At 42.6% G+C, this 22,329-nt stretch overlaps 1 protein-coding gene across 1 annotated transcript in view; it reads right to left on the minus strand.

Annotated features, from left to right (window-relative positions):
* Positions 1-5,153: 5,153 nt before the first annotated feature.
* Positions 5,154-22,329, minus strand: part of KLF12 (Kruppel-like factor 12) — a 155,468-nt gene continuing 138,292 nt past the window's right edge. The window contains 2 exon segments of the mRNA XM_010179117.1: positions 5,154-5,335; positions 21,473-21,630. Of these exon segments, the coding sequence (XP_010177419.1) occupies positions 5,154-5,335; positions 21,473-21,630 (340 nt within the window).

Below are 22,329 nucleotides of genomic sequence, written 5' to 3' on the forward strand. Positions count from 1 at the left end.
CTGCTGAAGCGTATGTGCATTTTAAATGTCACCAATGTCCCGCTACAATTGATTTTGTTGACGTGCTACTACAAGACTAAACTCCCCTGGGATCAGCCAAGAGCAGCTGCCTATTTCAGCTCCGCAACCTTTACTTGAGATGCACTGCAGTCAGGGAAATACTAGAAATAAAATCAACTGAGAGTCTGCCACTGCTGTATCTGCAGTTCACTGTAAAATGCCAGAAGGAAAAAAAAAAAAGCACAAAACCCCCAAAACCTTTCATATGGTTTTCATTTTGATTAAGTGTTTTTTTTTCCTTTATTCAGAGACATTCTGTGTTGACTTGCTCGGCACTGAAGGGCTGGGTATGACTTTGTTGTATCGCACGCTGTCTGCAAAACAGCGAAGCAGTGGCCACTCCATTTTGCAGAGAAAACGTGCTCTGACGAAACATTTACTTCTTACGTCTTGCGTTTAAGCTTTGCAGGGTGTTATCTTACCACTTCTCCTGGTGAAAACTAAAGGATTTTTAAAAATGTACTTCATTTAACCTGTTTACACTCCATGTAAAATTGTGAGTTTGAAAATACTTTTCCACTGTCACGTATATTACGGAACATTTAAACTGTTACAAGTACCGTAAAGTACTTTCGAGGTCTTTTGATTTCTAAAGATGCAGTATCCTTATAGTTACATTTGTGTAGGAAAACATGATTTACTGCGGAAAGTGACCAGAATTTAAGCATTTTTAAGGTACCAATGGGCCTGACTCCATAAGCACACATTATACAGCAACTGTTACGCTAGAACGGAACTGTGGAAATACAAAAATCTTTAAATTTCTCTGTGTACTTCTCCAGTTACAAATTACAGGCAAAAGCATAACACAGTAAGAGGAGCTGGTTTCTTAAGAAGGTAGTATTTTCTTTTACAGTGTTTATTTCCATTCTTCCTTTTCTGATTTCTTTATTTTTAAATAAACTTGTCTATTACCTGCAGGCAGGCAGAGGCAGGTGGAAGCGCTGGGGCTTATACGCACGGGTGCAAGGATGAGCACACGGAAGCAAGGCAGATTTACTGAACAATCTTTAGATTGGTCTCCTATGGAAGATGCAGCTTCACACATCCACCTTTCCAAACCAAAGTTCGAACTCAAAAATAAGCGGAATATTAATGGTGAAACCTACTCCGATTTTGAGGCACCCACCTTCAATAAAGGAGAAAGAGATTTTTTCCATTAAACAGCATTTATTATCAGAAGATAGATTTATAAATGGCAACTAGAATACATTTTCAATGTGGCTAATGGAAAACGAGACTTATGATCACTGTTATTCCCATTATTAAAGGGGAGAAAGGTTGTCCAGCTATTTGTCCATGCTCTGCACTGTGAGTTTACCCCAAACATCAACATCACTGATGTCATTTTTAACACTGTTAATTTTGTTATACATTACTCCAGCAAATAATCATATATACAAGTCAGTCTAAATCTATTTAATTAATTGTGTAAGCATGACAGAGAATAAGGAATACTGCATCTTCCATCCCCAAGTATAAACTGCTGTTGCAATGAGCCAATTTTACAGTGCTGAATAAAACAGGTGCTCAAAAATAATGACAATTTAAAATTTAAAAAGTTCTGTATCAAAGCTGCTTGCTCGTTACGTTTTCCTATAATGTTGGCTACTGAGATTTCCTGACAAATCCATTGGATCCTTTTGGAAACATCTGAAATTTGACTTTGTGGCATAGTTTCCTTTGTAATGGGCACAGTGACTACTACTCATCCTTTACTCAAAAGCATAAATTTCAATTTTCCCAGAAAAACTGTGTAGTCGTCTCTCCCAGCTGCTCAATTAAGATGGCCCCACTGTGTTGTGCCAAGAGGAGATCTGGTATTTCTGCACACCACACATGACGTAAGCCTTGGCCACAGTTGTGAAATGTCACAGACCTGTGGTGGGGTATCAGGATTTTTGATAAAACTATCCTGGAGCGATCGCCCTTGGTCTTTGAATTTTGGTGGGTCTGAACCACAGCCACTGACAGGACACCCTGAGTATTTGGGGGACGTCAGCTCCACACCCAAACACTCTCTGCCTACAGAGTAATTTCTCTTAAAATACTTCTGAAGGGCAAAACAAACCAGGAAACAGCCTCACTGAGCATCTGGGGCCAAAGTCCGTGGGTGCTGGTGCGAATGAGTTACTTGCCAAAAACCCTGCTGGGTACCTGAAACCCAGTGGTGGACTTCTGCTGGTTGTGTGAGCTGTCTAGAGGTAACAGCAGCACCAAAAGCCCTTGCTGGAAAGGTTAAGGACACACTTACTGCCTGTGAAATGAGAAAATGTAGTGTACACTGCTTTACCTTTTGGCTTTGTTCTGTTACCACTGATGCGCTCTGTGCCTGTGTCCCTTGGTGTGAGGTCTGCTTTAATCCTGTATCACTCTGGGGCTCACTGAATAAAGTCAGACCCTCTTTCTGTTGTTTCCTATGCATAAAGTCATGGGCAAGCAGCTGAAAGACAAGGGGTACACAGAGACCAACCTCAGCCCCGGGACAGTTCATTGCTGAATGCTGCAATTTAAGGACTCCCAGTTGCTCTTGGAGAAGTTTTTCTCTATCCATTGACTGCAGGGGAAGCCACTGGTCTCCCCTGGTTATACTTTGCCTTGGTGAATAATAACACGAGAGACAATCTCCATCAGTGCGCCTCTTGTACGCAAACAGAATGACCTTAAAGAGCTTCAGGCAAATACACTTAATTATCTGTGGGAGGAAAAAAAATCACAGATTCTGAAAGGAATCCTGTATGCCATTGGTTCTTCAGCTGAATTACTGCTATCCAGGTAAAGAGTGGGTAAAATGTTCTTGGGCAGGAAAATAATTTCATCAGTTGACTTCTCCCTGCCCTTTTTTCCCTAGACGCTGAAAATGGCAGATCCATTTAAGGGGACAATACTGGAGTACATAAAAGACAGATACCACATGTAGTCCATGAACCATCTCACGCACAACACTCACAACCAGTTCTTTAAACCCACAGCAGTAACGCTGCTGGTAAAGCCCCACTCCTGCCCCGCAACGCCTCATGGCCCATCCAGCAGCCCTGATCCGTCGCAGCCTTTCGACGCGTTGCATGGATGCTGAGCACCTCTGCTTCATTCCCAATTTGAAGCTGGATACTAAAATGTTGCCGAATTTGGTGGAAGCTGATTACCAGCCCAGTCAATGGGAACTGATAGAGGGATTTTTTTTCCCACAGGGGCTGCTTGTTTTTCTTAAGGATTCCCTTGATTTCAGAAGCCCCCCAATGTTACTATGGTTACTTCAGGAATCAGAATTTAATTCAGAATGGTCAAACATTAAGAAATGGACAAATGTCATCACAAGTTTAATCTCTGTAATTCCTGGAACCAAATATTAATAATTAAATGGATTGCAAAAGACGTTTATGTATGCATCTTTCATCTCTAAGATATAAAAATCTCAACACTTAAAAAATCTTGCCAAGCCTCCTCTTCGTCAAATTTAGCTGAATAGGCAGATCCCTGTGAGGAAAGAAAACCGAAAAACACTACTCCATTTGCATGAACAACTGATGACTAAGAGTTTCTCTCTCTCCTACATAATTCAATTAATACAAATTGGTTCACAATTATAGGGCTGTATGGGAACGATCAAGAATTTCCTTTTATTTAACCTGAAAAGGCGTGGATTGAAAACCCCAGCAGAGGCAGCCACTGGTACCCATATAAAGGACCACTTATATCACAGCAGACAGCTGGCAAAATCTTGTTACTCCCCAGCTCCCAGGGAGAAACCTAATGTCTTGCAGAGCACCACTGCAGGGCCATTTCTCCTTCCCACGTATGGTTCATCTACTGACTCCTCAACAATCAGCTCCTTCCTTTACCTTTCTTTCTTTCCAGACACGAGTATTATGCTGAAGGAAATGAAAGTACTTAATTGTGGTACCTGGCAGGTCAGCGCAACCATCAGGAAGATTAACTCAAATGATCTTACGTGCTATTTCTGCACAGCCCCCCTTCTGTTGGTGTGGAGTAGATTATTGTCTGGAGAGCCATTTTTACTCATTATTGCTTTTTCTGTGCAAGAGATGCAGCCGTGTCTTCTCTCTTTTGTTTTGTTGGTACATTCAATTCCATTGCATGAATGGCCACACCACCAACCTTGGTACCAGCGAGTGTAAGATGTGACTATTTCCATGTGTTCAAATAACGGTTGTGGGGAAGAGGTTACTTGCATGAAAGAAAACCACACTTTGAGAATGGGGTAGTAGTTTTCAGATGGGCTTTTTTCTACACAAATCAGAAAACGGTTCTAAATAAGTCCATGGTAAAATACAGATACTTAATATTGTACTCTCAGCAAAAATGCTGCTGCCCCTTGTTTATTTTACAGACTTCAACAACAACAACAACAACAACAAAAGAAGAGAAAGGAAAAAAAAAAGATCAAAGTAAAAGGTTAAATGGCTGGTGTCCTCTAGGGCATAATGACAAATTGTGGTACAACATTAAAATGCCACCGTTATTGCAAAAGTCTGCTCAAGCGACCCTTCGGCTCCGACGGCAGGACCTCTCCAGCAGGATCTTCTTGCCTGCTCACACGCAGGTTGTTTGTAGCACAGCTCGGGTGTAACGCTGACGTGGGCTGGATAGTATTCAAAAACAGGGGAAAAGATGGGACAATAAAGGTCTAGCGGTCTTGCTCTCATCATCGTCATCATCATCGGTTTCTCACACCAGTCCTCCAATAAGCAGTGATTTTTTCAGGAACAAAAATGTCCGACAGCTGAGAAAACATACAAGCTATAAACATTTTTTGTCAAAGGACGCAGCATGTAAAATAATGCCCATTCCGGTAGCATTTTGGCTGCTATTTCCCAGGTGATTGTGATGACACTTTCAGGGGGTAGCCATGCTGAGGGGCAGACGGGGTTAACTTCAGATGACGAGGAGAAGAGTGGCACTTCTTTTCCTGCTTTTTTTGTGTCTTTTAATTTCTGTTACTATTTTGTGTTACAGACATCGAGGAAAGCCCTGCCTGTTAACATTGTAGAGGGGGATTCAGCCCTGCTGAATTCACTCCGGGTAGGTTAAGAGACCCAGCTCTTAAACTCGGCTGGAACAGGTAGCGTTTCTCAAACCAGCATGTGCCTGCGGCGGTGGAGCGCCAAGTGATCTGAGCGGGAAAAGCTGCGGTCACAGTCTGCACACTTGAATGGCTTCACTCCCGTGTGCTTGCGGTAATGCCTCGTCAGTTCGTCGGAGCGAGCAAACTTCCAGGTGCAGCCTTCCCAGGTACACTTGTAGGGTTTTTCTCCTGGGAGAGACAAAAGAAAGAGGGAAGGGGGTGGAAAAATACAGGTGGTGACTTTCCCCTTGTTTTGCTCTTAATCCCCGCAACCCCCTCTGCACACTTCCCATCAACACCCACTGCCTAGGGGTTGCTTTAGGCCGAATTACACAATTACCAGGTACCGAATCTGCTGAATATAAGGAAAGGGCCTTGAGATTTATCATTCCTGTGGCATTCACATGACTAAGAAAATCAACAGGATTAAGGAAACAATATAGATCCTACCTTGCAGGGGTGATGTGGGGATTAACATCAGGACAAAGGGCTGTGTAATTATTCCCATGATTACCGTACAAGTTTGCTACCCTCATTTCATTAGGCCACACTTTCTCCCAAAATAGCCAGATTACCTGATATTTCAGCAATTTATCACAGGCTGCCACAGACTTCCAATTATTTTTATGAAGCTTATGAAGGTTTCTAATTATTTGGGTAAACAACATTGCAGGAAACTTCTTAGCAAGCTGGTAAAAATTAACTACAATTTCTGTATTAAACATAAAAATTCCATCTACATAACATCCTCTTTATTTATTGTGTTTACTTTCAGTAAAATTAAAATTTGATGTGTAAAATGCTATCAGGAACAGCATACAATTTTTAAATGTACTCAGCCATGGGACTTGCACAACGCTGTTGATAAATACCCATTTACCCCAGTGAGATGAGACTTGGGTTAAGTGTACATTTTTGGTCAATCCCACTCTCTGCTTTTTATTTAAAGGTAGGCATGATGTGTGATTTATGTTCTCTGTCTTATCATGTCAGAAGAGATTAATGCAGCAAATCTGGATTTTGTGCTTTCATAAAGCAAACTGTTATAAACCCCATTTCTGCCATGTTGGTAGGCTGTATTTGTTATTTCTACCACCAGTCCTCAATGTCTACATGCTAAATGCTCTTGGCAGTTACTTCGATCCCACAGTTGAGCATGCACCAAAACCGAGGAAGGGAAACTGTGTGAGGTCCGTATGTATTTTCCTCTGGTGTGTCAAAAATGATTTTTAACCTCCCGTTCCGAAACCAGCTAATCACAACCGAGACAACAAAAGCGCATCTCTGCAACAACTGTTTCCTTCATCCGGCACCATCATTCCTCAGTTATTTATTATCTCTCATGAATCACGAGCAGCTTGCAAGAAACTATTTCAATTACACGAACCAGTGACGCAACCCTTGCTTTGTCGTAGGCAGCACCTCCCTCCATGTATCTCTTCAAAAGTCAATAAACGCCTTCCTGAGAGCCCTCCGTTTCAAAAGGAAATTCCTGTGTAAGGATATCATAACCAAGTTCAAACGGCCCTGAAAGCTCCAGCTGAAATGGCCACGGGTGTCTCTGCAGGGAAATCGGATGCTGCACAGGCATGTCAGCAGGGTTGTCGGCAACATTTGAGCTCCTTGGGCTGGTACCTTCTGTGCACCATCTGGGCTGCGCTGCAGTTTTGATGTCAGACGGGGGTGGGAAACAGTTGCCACGTGAAGAACCGAGCAACCCAGGCTCTGAGGTGACCACAGCCCATAGCTGCACCGGCAGCACCTCAGCCTGGGTAATTTTACAGTCCTCCCCCAAGCACAGAGCATCAAAAAGAGATCATTGCTCCCAGAGCAGCCACAGCGTTGGGCGCCTGGAATCCATCAGCTGCTGCGAGCTGGATGGGCACAAGCTCCATGGCAGATGGTGGGGTGCGTGCTCTTGCCAAGGACAAAGTGCTACAAAACATGTCCAAATTCACTGCCGAACTGCCTTACACACAGACCCTTGCCACAAACAGTTGGTGCAGAGCACTGGACAAATATAGCAGCGCTCCCATTTGACCCAGCAGGTCTATCCTAACGCTTCTGTCACACCACATCAACAGTTTCCAAATGGAGCACTTGCCCTGTCCATCCTCAACGTACCTTTAAATTCTCTTTTTGTTTAGATACTGCCTGGTTGGTTTCCTTGACCACAGAGACTTCCAGAGCAAAGCGAAGAGGTATTTCCTAAGCTTTGGATCCTCATTTAAAAGCATCTGAAAGTTTACGCTTCTCCCTGCCTCAAGATCCTTCCCCTGCAATGGCCTCTTTGGTACACAAATCCCAGATCTTGGCAGAAGACAAATGGAGGATGTTATGCAGGGAGGAATGGTTGGTGAAAGAGAAATACCAGAAATAGTTTGTTTGTCCATTAAAACAGTATCACTCTGGGTAAGAAATGCAAATCAGCTGATGGGAGGACGTGAGCACAGGTCACAGCTGGAGTTCCCAGTGCTGCTTCCAGCCTCCCTCCCCAATATGTTCTGCTTACCCAGCCCCTGTGGAGCTATGTGAAAGAGACAGGGCTAACCACATTCCTCTCAAGCTATTTACACCACTGAAGGAGAATCACTCTTACAAGCTCAGCCTAAGAGGAGCTTTCATTATTTTCAGTTAAATATAGGTGTATAGCATAAGAAGGGAAAAAACAGGCAAAGTAGCATGACTCTGAAGATATTCAGTCATATGCACCTTAAAAAAGCCACTGTAAAGAAAACTGTGAAAGATATGATTTTTCATAAATATTAATCAACAGCATTTTACGTGAACCTGATTTATAGGGGAAGAATAATAATATCACTTTTCTCTTAAATGCCCACGTTATCTGTGAATGGACAGGTGCTAGAAAAAAAAAATGCTGTTCTTCCTAGGCAGTACTACAGCAACTGCTGACCTTTGGTTTGGTAACATCCACACATGAAGACTGACCACTGAGTTTGTGAAAACCAGGAGATCCAGGAATTCAAAGGATGGAGAAAGGATCAGCAGGAGCAGAATTGCTTGGCTTAAGTGCTTTGAGCTTAAGTGTCTAGGAAACTCTGAGCTTAAGTGTCTAGGAAACTGTTGGGTTCACAGTTTCAGCTCCTTCGATGGCTCAGCAGGCTCTGGAGCAAGGGTGCAGAGCTACTGCCACACACCCAGACACCCAAATTCTCCTTCAGGCCTAAGGAGCCAAAGCAAGCGGTGTGAGTCTTGCCCAGGGAAATGGAAACATGGGAATGAAGGAGAAGACAAAACAGTGGAGAGTTTTTGGAAAGTGGCAGTAAAGAGAGCTGCAGATAGAGACTAAAATCCTGCGGCAACTGACATGAGGAGAAAAAGAAAACTGGAAAAAGATAAAAGCTTGTGAGTTAGTTCAATCTTCCAAATCTGTACAGTTTTAGACTTCCAGAAGCTACCCATTTGAAAATAAACGCCTGAAGCTGTAGACATTGTCATAGGAGCTGACCCTCTACTTTCTCACCTGTCTTTAAGAGCTCTCTATTGTTTTGTCTCAAAAGCTGACAAAAAGATCCCAAAACACAGAGAAATTGTGTTCTGATGCTACTCCATAGCTCTGTCTTGCAATACATGGGCAGTGAACGCTATGCCATGGCTGGCATTTACAAGGATCAAGTGGGACCGCAGAACACCAAAAAGTTCTTCTAGAAAGGTCCCTGTGGAAAATGAGTGTTTTCTATTGTTTGTGGAAGTTAATTATGAAGTTTTAAAGGTATGACTCAATGCCCCAAATGGAACAGGTAATTTTTTTAATCTTCTATTAACAAAACATCTATTTCTAAGAGCCCTCCGAAATACTGCCTTTTGTAGTCCAGATGCCACAATCCAAATTAGTTTAATTACTTTTACCCTATTATTTTTCCTACCTTACCATGACTCCTCCTTTCACTTAAGAACTTAAGAACATAGTTACAACGGTTACTCATTAAATCTCCCTAAATTCAAGCAAATAATGAATTAATAATGCTGAATAATGACCACAATTCAGCCAATCCTTTCAAATTTTTCCACCTTCCCCACAGCCCAACATCTGTCTTTCCATATCCTTATTCATATACTCCAACATCCGGAAGATCACTCACTCAAGGAAACAAATATCTCTTAAACTTCGACTTTACAACTCAATCACATTCACATTCTCCTTAAAAAAAAGCCCCATGTGGGTGCCAGCAGGAGACCGTGCCATGCAGCAGAGGAAGGGACCAGGGTCTGCTCTACCCTGGGCAGGATTTCCCACGGGGTATGCTCCTAGGCGGCCATCCTCTGCCCATCAACTCGCTGGTGTCATGGTATTTGATGCCAGATGCAAAAACACCATGCAAATAGTGATGGGTTACTCTGTCTGTAGCGAAACTACTCTGGAGCTTCAGGAAACAGAGCCGGGCTAATGTTCCCTGGCAAGAAACTTTATTTACAGTGTATTATTGTGTATTATTTAAGCTTCATTTATTCATTGGTTTAGCAGGCTCTTGGCTACCACGTCATTAAGTAATGATGAGGTAACGCTGTCTACTACCAGGACAGAAAACATCCCCATGAAAACGCTCTCAAGCAATTTTCTTCTCTGGCATAAACTCTCTGGTATTACAGGTGAGTGCCATGCCCCTTGTGTTCTCCTCAGACATTCCCATCTATCCAACTTTCCTGCACATATAATTCTCACCATGACTCCAAGTTATTACATCACTTCCCTGTAGTCCCTTCCTGCAATGGCACTTGGCATTTTGAAATGCTGGTGACAGTTTTATTCCAAATAAGAGTCAACAAAAGATACACATAAGGGACTGTTCAGCAGTACAGGCTTAGCCATCTAGGCAGATTTTTCTGTATATAAGTTTTCATCACCCTGTGAAAGAGCCACATGCTGAAATTTGCCTTCTGAGAAGAACAAAGTTAGAAAAGCACTTGGAAACAAACCTTGGTTTATAGCTTCCAAACTGGGAGGGTGGGAACATAGGGGAGATGCTGTTCCTCACCGTGTTCACAAAATATAATAGGTTTAAGTCAAACTTGCACAGTCTAATAGATGCCACTTGCCCAGCCCTGCTATCTGCAGCCACATCTTTATATACTCAGTTTCCACTGCCATTACTCTTGGAAGAATATTTCCCACATAAAAACAGAGTGAGGTCCTAAGGATTTAGCTCATAATAAGTTGAAAAAAAACCAAACAATCCAGTAAGCGTGCCTCTGCCTGTGTCTGATGATGTTAAATTTTCTAGTCAAAGTAAACAGATCTGCAGCTTTGCAAGGTTGAGGACATCTCCTGGTGACTTCTCGTTTGGTTTCTACTACAGGATATTATGCAATACGTGTACGGTGTAGTATTTACACCAGCTCCCACGTAAACACTAGAACCATCCAGAAATATATGGAACAGTCAGATGGCACCCATACTGGTAGGACTAAAAAGGACCTGGGGGTGCTGGTTGACAGCCAGCAGTGTGCTCAGGTGGACAAGAAGGCCAACAGCATCCTGGCCTGTATCAGAAATAGTGTGAAAAAGTAGGGAAGAGATCGTGCCTCTGCACTCAGCACTGGTGAGGCTGCACCTTGAATACTGTGTTCAGTTTTGGGCCCCTCACTACAAGAAGGACGTTGGGGCACTGGAGCGTGTCCAGAGAAGAGCATCGAGGCTGGTGAGGGGTCTAGAGAACAAGTCTTACGAGGAGTGGCTGAGGGATCTGAGGTTGTTTAGCCTGGAGGAGACTCAGGGAAGACCTTATCGCTCTCTACAAAAAAGGGTGAAAAGGGGGTGTAGTGAGGTGGGTGCTGGTCTCTCCCAAGTAACAAGTGATAGGATGAGAGGAAACTGTCTCAAGTTGCACCAGGGGAGGATTAGATTGGATATTTGGAAAAATTTCTTTACTGAAAGAGTGGTCAAACACTGGAACAGGCTGCCTAGGGAGGGGGTGGAGTCACCATCCCTGGAGGTATTCAAGAAGAAGCGTGAGGATGTGGCACTTCGGGACATGGTTTAGCGGGCATGGTGGTGTTAGGTTGACGGTTGGATTTGATGATCTTAGAGGTCTCTTCCAACCTTAATGATTCTGTGATTCTGTGACTCTGGGAGGAGAAATCGTAAATTGAAAACCACAAATGATGACCAATTAGATTTTGCATTTCTACTAAAAATACGCAATTTTGGGCAGAAAAGAGCCTTTTTACAGCATAACCATTATCTGATAATAAGCATCCTCAGGCCCTCCCAGAGGAAGAGGGCAGCTTAGCTTTTAGACACAGGGGAAAAGGAAAAATGACAACTCTTACATTTTCTGTGATATTTTTATTAGTATAATATTTTTCATGAAAAAACATCAGAGCACTTATAAAGCACTTTCGAACTTCAAAGTGCCTTATAAAGCTTTTTTTTTTTTAAATGTAATACTTCATAAAAGTCTGTCTGCATAATAGCACTGTGTAACAAATATCATGTCCATTCTGCAGGTAGGAAAACCAAAATGATGAGCACCAACAACCTTCCCAAAACTGCAGGAAAAGTGAACAGAAATGTCATGACTCACATATTAGGAACACCTTACTTTGTGTAATGAAATGGCTGTATCTCAGTTTCACCCCTTTAAGTCCGACATATCATTGTGACGCAAAACTCCAATCCCATTATTTGGATGTCTTTCAAAAGGCCATTTGAAATATCTGTTTCCCAGTTACTGATTCACTATATCTCTTTGGTGAACACAGTGAATTTGACTTTTGTGTTTTAGTAGTGTCAAAATATGCAAATAAAATATCTTTCTGGGAAAAGATTAAAGTTTCTTATCAGCTGAGCAAGTCTGGGAAAATAATTGCTATGAGCAGAACAGGAACACACTGTGCTGACTGCAACACGTCTTGAAATTCAGGTTTTTTATTCCTTGTTCTCAGTCTGACTTAGGCAAAGCACGGGGACATGGCTTTGTCATGTAAAAATTTGAGCAAAATTTCTTCAATTAAATATCGCAGTGACAACCTCCACTCTAAAGCAAGAGACAGAACTTCATCACACATCTGGCAGCTCTTGAACCGATTATTTTACAAGCCCCACTTCTGATAATTTGGAGTCCTTCTCCCACGTCACCACACAGAACTGTTCTTTCATTTCACTGCACTGCTGAGCTTGGGTCCTGTTTGCCATCCCGGCCCTTCTTCCCACTCCTTCTGCAAGATCAGCACCGGTTCTGCAACCTCATCTCTTTCTTTTCCTGCATATTGTCCCACATGCCCCACTGGGTATACAGCTCCCTCAGTTCAATGCTATTTTAATACAAGCCCCAGAAAAAAGCCTTTTTGACCACTCACAAAATTCAATTCTCTGTAATTCAAGAAGGCAAATGCATTACATGGGTCTAAGCCCTGTTCTGTCACTGCACACAGGGAGAAACAATGAGGAGGAATCCAAGAAACTTCTCTTCCACATTTCCTCTTTCAGGCTTCTACACAGACTTTGCCCCACATTGGGACATACCTACTATTATGTGAGATACAAATGTATTCATGCTCTGGGACAAGGATTAGTCACATACATTGCCAAGGGCATTGCTGATGTAAAATCATAAACGTAATTCTTGTAAAAACAGAGAAAATAAGATTTTTGGAAATGTAAAAGGCTTCTTCCTGTGCACCTGAATCCAGGAGCCAGACCAAATCCAAAAATCAGATGGCAATTCCTGATGATCTTTTCTTGCATGACATGGTACATATATAAATATTTAAGTATATGTGAAGTGTATATACACATAAAATAAAATAAAGTAAAATAAAACAAAATAAAATAGTAGTAAAAGATGGCACGAAGTTTTCTCCACTCCAGCCACAGCAAATATGTGGGTCTACCAAATTTCCAGCGTCGTGGGAAAGGTTGAGATTCTTCCTTTTACAGCATTTTGGAAAAGTGATGCATCAGATGGCCACTTCCACCAGCAGCCAATTCACAGAGTGTGCCAGACCTGCACACTGTTGCTCTTTAACTGGGGTGCTGCAGGCCTGCGCTTTAATTTGGCCTCCCCAAATGAAACACCTTTCCTTCATCGTGGCCCTAACTGCAAGGGAGATGCCAAACAAGTGACACTTTCCTCCTTCTGGATGCCCCATGTTCATCAAGAGCAACACTGATGTTTCGCAGTATAAAAGTTAAACCTTGAAAACAAAACAACAAACAAACCACCAAAGAAATAAACAAATAAACAACCTAAGGTTCCATGGGATGAGCTTCATCTCAGTCAATTTTGCACAATGAATTCTTTGTTGTTTGCACTGTGCTAGAAGTCAGGCTCAGAGGATGGGACCCTGGTGTGCTGGGCTGTCTACAGGAACAGAGCAGTTAAAAACCCACCTCACATTTGAGTACATGAGCTGTGAGTGGAATTAAACTTCCCAAATAGATAAACTTCCCCAAAAACAGATTAAACTCCCCAGAAGAGATGCCATTTTTTATCACCATAAAATGTACAGTACTAAAGGAAAATACTAACTGACAAACATACACGTGATGAGGGAAAAGAAACTGGAAAAAGATCACTAATGCGACCAGGATAGCACAAAATTTCATATTCTGAGAAGTGCAGAAAATAAGCCCCTGTCCTACACAGGAGTCATCTGATTGTTCTCCTTTCCCTTGTAAAATTTCCTCAGTTTTCTACCTACTTATTTGCAAAAAAAAGAAAACACTAGCTTTCAGGCTCTGCCTATAGTCGAATGAAACATTAAAAAAAGGCTTTTGTGAAACTTACTTGTCGTTTGGAGCATGCTCCGCTCTCAAAGATTGTGTTTCTCACCAAAGGCTGCCCTGAAAAGGACAGGGTGGGCACGAGAAACTCCAGACACACTTCCCAAAAGACACGGGGTATCACCAGGAACGGGCATTTCAGTAGCAAAGTTGCTGTCCCATTCCCTCCATTGGAAACTGAGTGGGCTGCAAGATTTATCATCCTTGGAAATCCTGTGTTGTGCATTTACTTCGCCAGGTCTGGGTGCAACATCTGGGAAAGCATTTTGGAGGGGATGGGAGCAGAGAGGTCTCTCTTGCCTTCACGCCACTGCAGAGCTGCACACGGTAGACCACAGTCATGCCTGAGACCTCAGATGAACTGCAGTTCTTTGGAGGTAGAATATTAAGCACTACATGGTTTACTTAGAGAAAATTTCACTCTGCATAATGAAATCATCATTATTCCCTCGTGCCACACACAGACAAAACACACATGCACCCCATATTTACAAAGTCAAGGGGCACCGTTGCAAATATTTCTCATAACTTGGAGACTGAAAGCAATCACAGAGGCAATTAGACCCGCTTTCCCATCAAAGTGCCTTGGAATAACCACACGGGCACCCTTCCATATCGGCACAGCATCAGACCTACAATGCAGAGGAATGACTCCCCCTGTGTAAGGTGAGTTCAGAGCTCGCGAAACGCGCCAGAAATGAAATCACTGAACTTTCCACAGAGCGGCCATTGGAAGGGAACGCGACGTACAAGCTCCTTGTGGTATGGACACCTGCCCGTAAGTAGCTGGGCTCAGACAACCATCTCACTACATCCAGAGGTTCCCATTTTGGACCAGCACCTTACTGGGCCGGGGTGGCATTGGTGAGTCTGTCCTCATACCCGTGCACATACTGCACCAGCACACAGCTGCTTCATTTTAAGTGTATTTCTGTCCCAAAATCTGACCCCAGTCACATCAGTGGGAACAGGCTGAGGCTTCAGCTGCCCTGTTTATTAAATAATCTGTTTACCTACCAAACAGAAACTGCACGAAGAAAGAGCAGAAATGCTGAAAGTGAAGACTTCCATGAAATGTACTGGTTTCCACATTGGAAAGCTCTGCTGTTTATTGAAACTGGCAGTAAATTTTAAACACTAAAATAAAGTATTTCTTAAAAAATAGAAGCGTCGCCCAATACAAATAGAACCTATTTTGCCTAAAGCAAATTAATTTTTAAATTGGCTTTGTTTATTTAAATTCCCAGTTTCTGGAACAGCATGTGAACCTGCTCTTGCAGCTTTTTTCAACCGATAGGTTTACGTGGAGGAGGGAGAGCTCTGGGACGAGGGCCTAGGGAGCTCGTAGGGCATGAGGAAGAAAAGCTGGGCTTTTGAAAAGCCAGTCTGGAGGAGAGGTGACAAAGAGGTGTTAATTTTAAAGCAGGCCAAAAACCTACACAGTTCAAGTCAAATCCAGAAGATTATTTAAAAAATGTTGCTTTCTCCCAATATTTGCCTAAAGAAGGGATTACAAATCTGTAAATACCCCTCTGGAACTTACAGTTGGCAAAAGCCATTAAACAGACCTTAAGAAAACAACAGGTAATGAATGGAGTTTTAAAACCTACAGAGCAAAAATAACTTTTTTGGTGCCTCTGAATTCTTAAGTCTGCTCTGAAATTGCTCAAAGGAAAATGTGAACAAAGACTAATGACAGGGGCCCTTTCATATTAAAATAATATATGGAGCAACAGTGAGCGAGAGGAATGCAATGTTTGAGAAAGCACAGACTAAATGAAACACCCAAGCACTCACGAGCCCGCTCTCTTCGAGGGTGGTGTCTCAACCCAACTATAAAGGAGCATCTCGGGGAGGAAATGCTGTCATTCTCTCAGGTACAAAACCACATTTCTGAGATGTTTACTGTCTCCATGTAATGCTGCTGAAGACCCCCTGACACTGACAAATAGGCTTCATTACGTCTGCGGCAAAGGTATTTGCTCTCATCTCTCAGGAATGGTACAGGCGTTGATCAAGGACAAAGCACCAAACACTAAAAAATTCATTCTACCTGGGGGCTCTATTCAGCCCACCTCTGTAAGCGCCTAACCAAGCAGCCAGACGGTGCTAAGAAGAGCGATTTGGACTGGTTGGGGCTGAGGGGTGAAAAGTTGTGGCCCAGCATCTGAGCCCCACCAAAGGTGCTCTGCGTACAGCCCTTGCCCTCCTCCAGCCCTCGGAGGCAGGAGCAGAAATACAGAATGCTGATTACTCCTACAATGTAAGAAAATCCTATGGATGGGAGAGACAGGGAGCAACTTCCTCTGTATCAGATGTTGTAAAATTATGTCCCATGTAACCTTAAAGCAGGAATCTTCTTTCTTTATTGACTTCTTCAGGATGATTCACGCTATATTTTAAAATTCTTGGGCTTCTCCATATGGTAAGCCACAATGAGCTACAACTGGATTTAGCTGTAAGCAACTTTACATGTGAAAACCAAGACAAATCCAATTTCCCTTTAAATTACTATGTAGTTGTTTAAATTTCTCAGGTCACGGTCCCTGTGCTAGGCACTGCTTTGGGACACATTCACACCACCCAGTGTACTCCGCATACTTGGGAAGAAGAGAAGAGCTTTAAATCTCCTCCACATGTACTATCCCTTATACATATATACAAGTCTCTCTGTTTTTCACCAGGCTTCCTAACAGACAGCATAATCTGCCCGTTCAATTTACAGAAAATGCCTCAGATCTGCATGCTCTCCCTATTAAAGACGGACAATGTCTACAAAAATTGGCTGATGATACGCAAAGGTCAGCTTTGGTGCCAACAGGCCCACAATTCAAGTTAAAACAGAATATTGCACACTAGGATTTTGCAGACTGAGTGGCCTGCGGATGAAAAGTGAAAGCCACGTGGTCGGCCGGTGGGACCCAGTTTGTCCATGACCGGGTGCACCACCACATGGGTGCTCCAAGACATCGCTCACAGCCAGCAGTCATCTATCCCAAAGGTGTTTTCTAATGTCTCCTTTGTATGGTCACAGCAACTAGCCCAAAGGGTCCTTGACATTTCTTCTTGTTTTAATTCTCTCTCCATAAAACAGACTCCCTTGTCCTCTCAACTTTCCATACACACCCTTTGTCCACAACTATTACACTGATTGAGGCTATAATGAAATGTATTATTTCACCAGAGACTTTACTGCCTTGCATTTCACCTGATAAATGGTGTGACCATAAGGCTTTGTCCCGTTGCCTTCACCATATCTAGCTTATGAACCTATTTTCATTACAGTTACAGGTGATTGAAAAATAAAGCCAAGTCAAGTGAAATGTTGCTGGGAAATTGGACAATTTTGACTACTTTGCAGCTTTCCACTGAAATTTCAGAAATGTCCAGCCAACTAGAGAGGAGGTCAAGATGCATGTCCTCAATTTTATGGCATGAAAATACCTGCCTGCTTTTTGTCAAAATAATGGAATTATTTAATGCATTTCACAGTTTTCACAGACCCATCATTTCCAGTTTCGCCAACTTCACAGATCAGTTTCTGCAGTCTCGTTTTTATAACCCGTATCAGCCTCTCAAAAGAAGGCATGATTTGCCTCTTCGATTTACATAAAACCTATCAGATTTTCATCATCTCTTCAGAGGGAACAGAGTCTGTAGATTTTTCACAAATGAGGGCTACCAGAAAAGGAAACAACAATTCATTAAGATAAATTTAAATATTTTTAGAATGAAATTTTGATGGGGGAAAAAACAAAACCACAGTGGAAGGAACCAGTATAACAGTCTGCAATGCTCAGCCGTCCTATTGGAAATGCCAATAGAACCTACAGTACTACCTAAAAGGCCTGAAATAGCCATTACATATCACAAAATAATGCTACTGTTGTTTCCCTCGCTATCTTCAGAGTAAAAGCAGTGAGCTGAAGCAGGCGAGTCCCACCAGTGCGGCATGGGCAGCACTTCCAGCTTTCCCCATTCCCGGGGGTGACACTTTGCTGAGCGCAAGGCAGGCAGACACATGTGGACTGGGACCGCAACCCAGGGCTGCTGCTTTGCCCATTTTGAAAGATTACTCATTTGCAGAGTCACACATCAGTAATTTTCTTTAGGTTCACTGAAGCAGAAACCAACTCAGCACAACTCCAGTGAGCCCATTTCTCAGTTTCTCCCCGCAAAAGGAGTTGATAAACCTGAGCTGCGAGATTGCCTCTGAGCCCCGAAGGCTCTCCATCACACCCGATACCTCCCGATAGCTTTATCTGACAATGTGGCAAAACAACAAGAAGAAGCTGATACTAAAAAGAGAAATGTAATACCAGTGCTGGTGATTTATGAAATGCTCTAACTATGACAGGTTTCACTTGCAGTTTTTCCAGTTGGAGAGGCGATGTGCAATTCAAGCTCGCCCTCCAGTGGAATCCATGCCCAGGACACCCAGTTTCCAGAACACTGGTGAGAAGTATTGGGGAGGTAGATGATAGCATACTTGAAAAACCCACTATTTAATTAAGTGAATTAAATGCAACTGTTACCATCTATAACATTTTGTTTCTACTTTTAACTAAGTTCAAAATGTATACCTTCCAACCAACAAAGTTCTACAAAACATCACCTTGCTTTTCCTCCTGTATCCAAACAACTGAGAATATTTTAGTGGCTGTGCATATATAGTAACTGAAAAAAACATACATTTCTCAAGCACATCCTGCTTCGGTAAACAACTATCAGCAAGATCAGCTTGCCTCAAAAAAACCAAAAGGTCCAGATTATGCAATGCTGAGTTTCTGTGATCTTTTCTCAGAAAGTTTCCTACTGAAACCTGCTCACCCTTGCGTGCATAGCTGTCATACTTCATTTATACTTATCCAAAACTGCATGCTAATTACTGTGGGTCATACGTGAATAATTAACTTGTTTGGCCTGAAGCAAAAGTAAAGGCCAAGATAAAAAATGTAAGATGAGATTAATACGTAGAGTGTGCTCATGGTCGGTAAGTCAGACTATAGCAACTTCCTACCAAGACTTAGGAAGTGTTTTGTAGAACACATTTAATTTCAACAGCATAATACAGATTTTTCTCACTGGATCCATTGGCTAAATTCACGTTCACCTTCTCTCTAGACTGCAGTCCTTATATTGCAGAAGGCATGAAGCCATGACAATATAAAGCAGCTCACAGCTCACCACTTAATGAAGATTTTTAATTTGATGTTTGTTGTCTTTTTCCCCCTGAAGGAATAAACCAACACTCAACATGACTGCAAAATATCCCAGTCAGCTGCCTTCTGGGATGGGGACTCATTTCAGCCAGCTAACAGGCAGGTATCCAGGCTTCCTCTGTAGCCAGCAGTGAGAGAAGCACCTTCACAAGCCAATCCCTGGGTCTACCCAAAGAGGGAATAACGTGCCCCAGAGGTGCCAAACCCTTTCCTCTGACTACCCAGAGATGCCAGACAGATAGCACAGCCTAGACACCAGCTGCCAGGGAACCACAGCTGGGGAGATGGATCCTGTGATTACGGTGGGTGCAGAAACTCCCTTCATGCTGCTGGAGAGCTACAGCTGCAAAAACTGCAAATACCAACATCATTTCAAGCCTTCGGTGCCTCTTTTTTAGCACCCTAAGTGAGATTCAGTGGTGCAAACTATCGAAGGCTGATTTGGGTGCGTCACCCACAAGCGCTGGTCTGCCATGAGATCGCTAATGAATCACAGACTCGTGACAAATGTGATTCTCAGTGATTTAAAATGTTACAGCCAAGAAGAGCCTTCTGTATTTCTGGGCTACCCTAGGTGTGACATTTCTGAGGTTGTTCACATCTAGTTTTGTAACTCAGCTCCTTACACGGTGCTTGCTTATGCTCCTGCACTGGTTGCCAGTCTTGGAGGCTAGAAAAGCATGACCTCCATGTGGTATAAGTGGTATTTTTGGTTTAAACCAAAAAGTCTACCAGTTTCACACCTCTGCTGGGCTCTCTGCCTTCTAATCTGCTACAGCCATAAAATGCTTAAAGAGTGATACAGGCAGGAATACAGAAGTAACTTAGAAATCAGGGCAAGGAGAAAGAAAGAGATGGAGTAGGGTTAGACTGGAATAAAAGTAATAAAACAAGAGTGACAGAGAACAAGGTGAAAGGGTAAGGGTATATAAAATACGTCAGAAGGGTAGGGATGAAAGGCCACAGAGAAGATAGGAAGAACAGGGAAGAAGAAAAAAATAATCAAGACAAGATAAGATAAATTAAGAGAGCAGAGGAGGCACAAGCATTAATGGTAAGATACAAAGAAACTAGAATAACTGGCCTAGAGGGAAACGTAATGAAACCCCCAGATCACCAGAACATTTCCACTGCTTAAGGACGGGACTCTTACCTTCCAGAAATTGGTTTAGTAGGGGTTATTAGGATGGAGCCTTGTTCAGTATTCCTCTCAACAAAAGCCCAACCAACCAAAAGACATATTGGAGAGAGTGATGGAGATGTGGCCTATTTTGAAATCTGGACGCTATCACTTAATTTTAAAAAATACTATATCATATTTAGAGTACATCATACCACAGAAAGCGCCAGCAGATTCTCAGCAGAGAACAACGTTGTGCTACATGCTGGATAAACACCATCTTTTCTCCAAGGAGTTACAAGGACGCTGAAGTACATTAAGAGCAGAGAGATCAATAAATTTAATTTAAGCAAATCGGCAGCAGAGTAACGAACAGCACTGAAACTCAGAGTGTTCTGGCCACTGCCTTTCTAGCCATCCAAGCCACCCCCCCCTTTAAATCATTCCTGATGACTTCAAATTGCTGCTCCTGAGTTTATCCACAATAAAATTACAGCAATTACACATCACTGCTTCAGCTACCCTTACATGTCTGTCATGCAGAACAGTAACAGCCCATAAAGTTAATAAGGATACCAGGTACTGATTAAGTGTTAAGCAGTATCATCACTGAATGGGACCCAGGTCATCAAGACACTTCTCTTGCATCTCTGTTGTAGTGCAACCGAAAGTGGCTGACCTTCCCCTGCAGTATGTGGTAGGTGCCTCTGAAAGCCTCCTGAAAGACATACTGAGCTCTTGAGTTTACACTTGAACTGAAAGTATTTAGTGGCATCTATCGTTCAAAAGCTACACCTGTAAAAAGCAAGTAGTAGCTCAGTAGGAGCAGGTCTGTAGAGTTAAAAAATATGGTGCTGAAGATCTGTATCCATGCTATACACTTGAGGGTTTTCTTTGCACTAGTTCTGGTTTGTCCCAAGCAATGATCACTCATTGCTCCTTGAAGCACATTAGGTGTGTCCCCAGAGGCCACTTTTCTACTTGGTTTCACCTGAAAGGAGTTCAGTTTGCACTGAGAGTGCTCTTGTGCTGCAAAGTGGTGATGACAGGGGAGTGCAATTCAAAAGCATGCTTCATCTGCGCCAGAGTGCCAATACTGATGCGCCCGCAGACACCTCCACTGTTTAGATACAGGCTTTCAGCTCTTGGTGCAGGATGATGAGTTCAATATGTCCTAAATTAGGCAGAATGGAACTTTCTTGTCTTAACCATGGTGCACAGTGCCAGGAAAGTCTTACCTGTGTGCGTCCTCCGGTGAGCCTTCAGGTGGGAACTTTTTGTGTACACTTTGTTGCATCCCTCAAAGTCACACCGATGGATGCGCCGCTTCCTGGAGTCTGGCGACTCGGACCTTCGCTGACGCCTTGTGCTCTCAATACTGAATGGTGAAATTGAACTGCAAAACAGAAAAGAAGCAACAAATGATGCAAGAGCATGGTGTACATCCCAGGCCCCAAAAGATAAGCTGTGATACATCACTGTGTCAGAAGTGACCTTAAGAATTAATTAAATATTTCCTTTTCTACAATGGTGTCCACAGCATGTATTTGAAACAATTTGTGCTTGAACTAGAGTGTATTTTGCAGTACAAAATAATTCAAGTCTTGATTTAGAAGTGCTTACTGCCGGAGAAAACACCACAATCCTTGAAATACTGCTCCAATAATGAAGTAGCCTGACTAAATCTGAGCTTTATTTCTATTTTACACATGTCCAGATCCAAGGTCACTGAACCCTGCTTTCTAAACAACTTTATATATAGCCTCCATAATTCCTCTTTGACCAGTTTAAATAGACAGAAATCCTGAAACCTTTTATGAAAAAGTGTTTTCAGTACTCAGATCTGGACTATGGATCCTCGCATTTGGCCAAACACCTGTTGTTTGCTTGCACACAGATTGCTAAGAGATCTGTATCACCCTGCAGCAGTGATTTTTCCATTTACTTATTTAACAGTTCTCAATCTATCACCTGCAAGTCAATGAATTCTATTTCCTTTCAGACCACTGATAAATACAGAAGTTTATTAGCACACGGACAGCAATTGATCCCCACAGAAATGCCTATGCTCAGTGAAGATACTCCATTTACAGCA

The sequence above is a fragment of the Mesitornis unicolor genome, unplaced genomic scaffold, assembly GCF_000695765.1.
Source record: "Mesitornis unicolor isolate BGI_N332 unplaced genomic scaffold, ASM69576v1 scaffold13832, whole genome shotgun sequence".
Lineage (NCBI taxonomy): Eukaryota > Metazoa > Chordata > Aves > Mesitornithiformes > Mesitornithidae > Mesitornis > Mesitornis unicolor.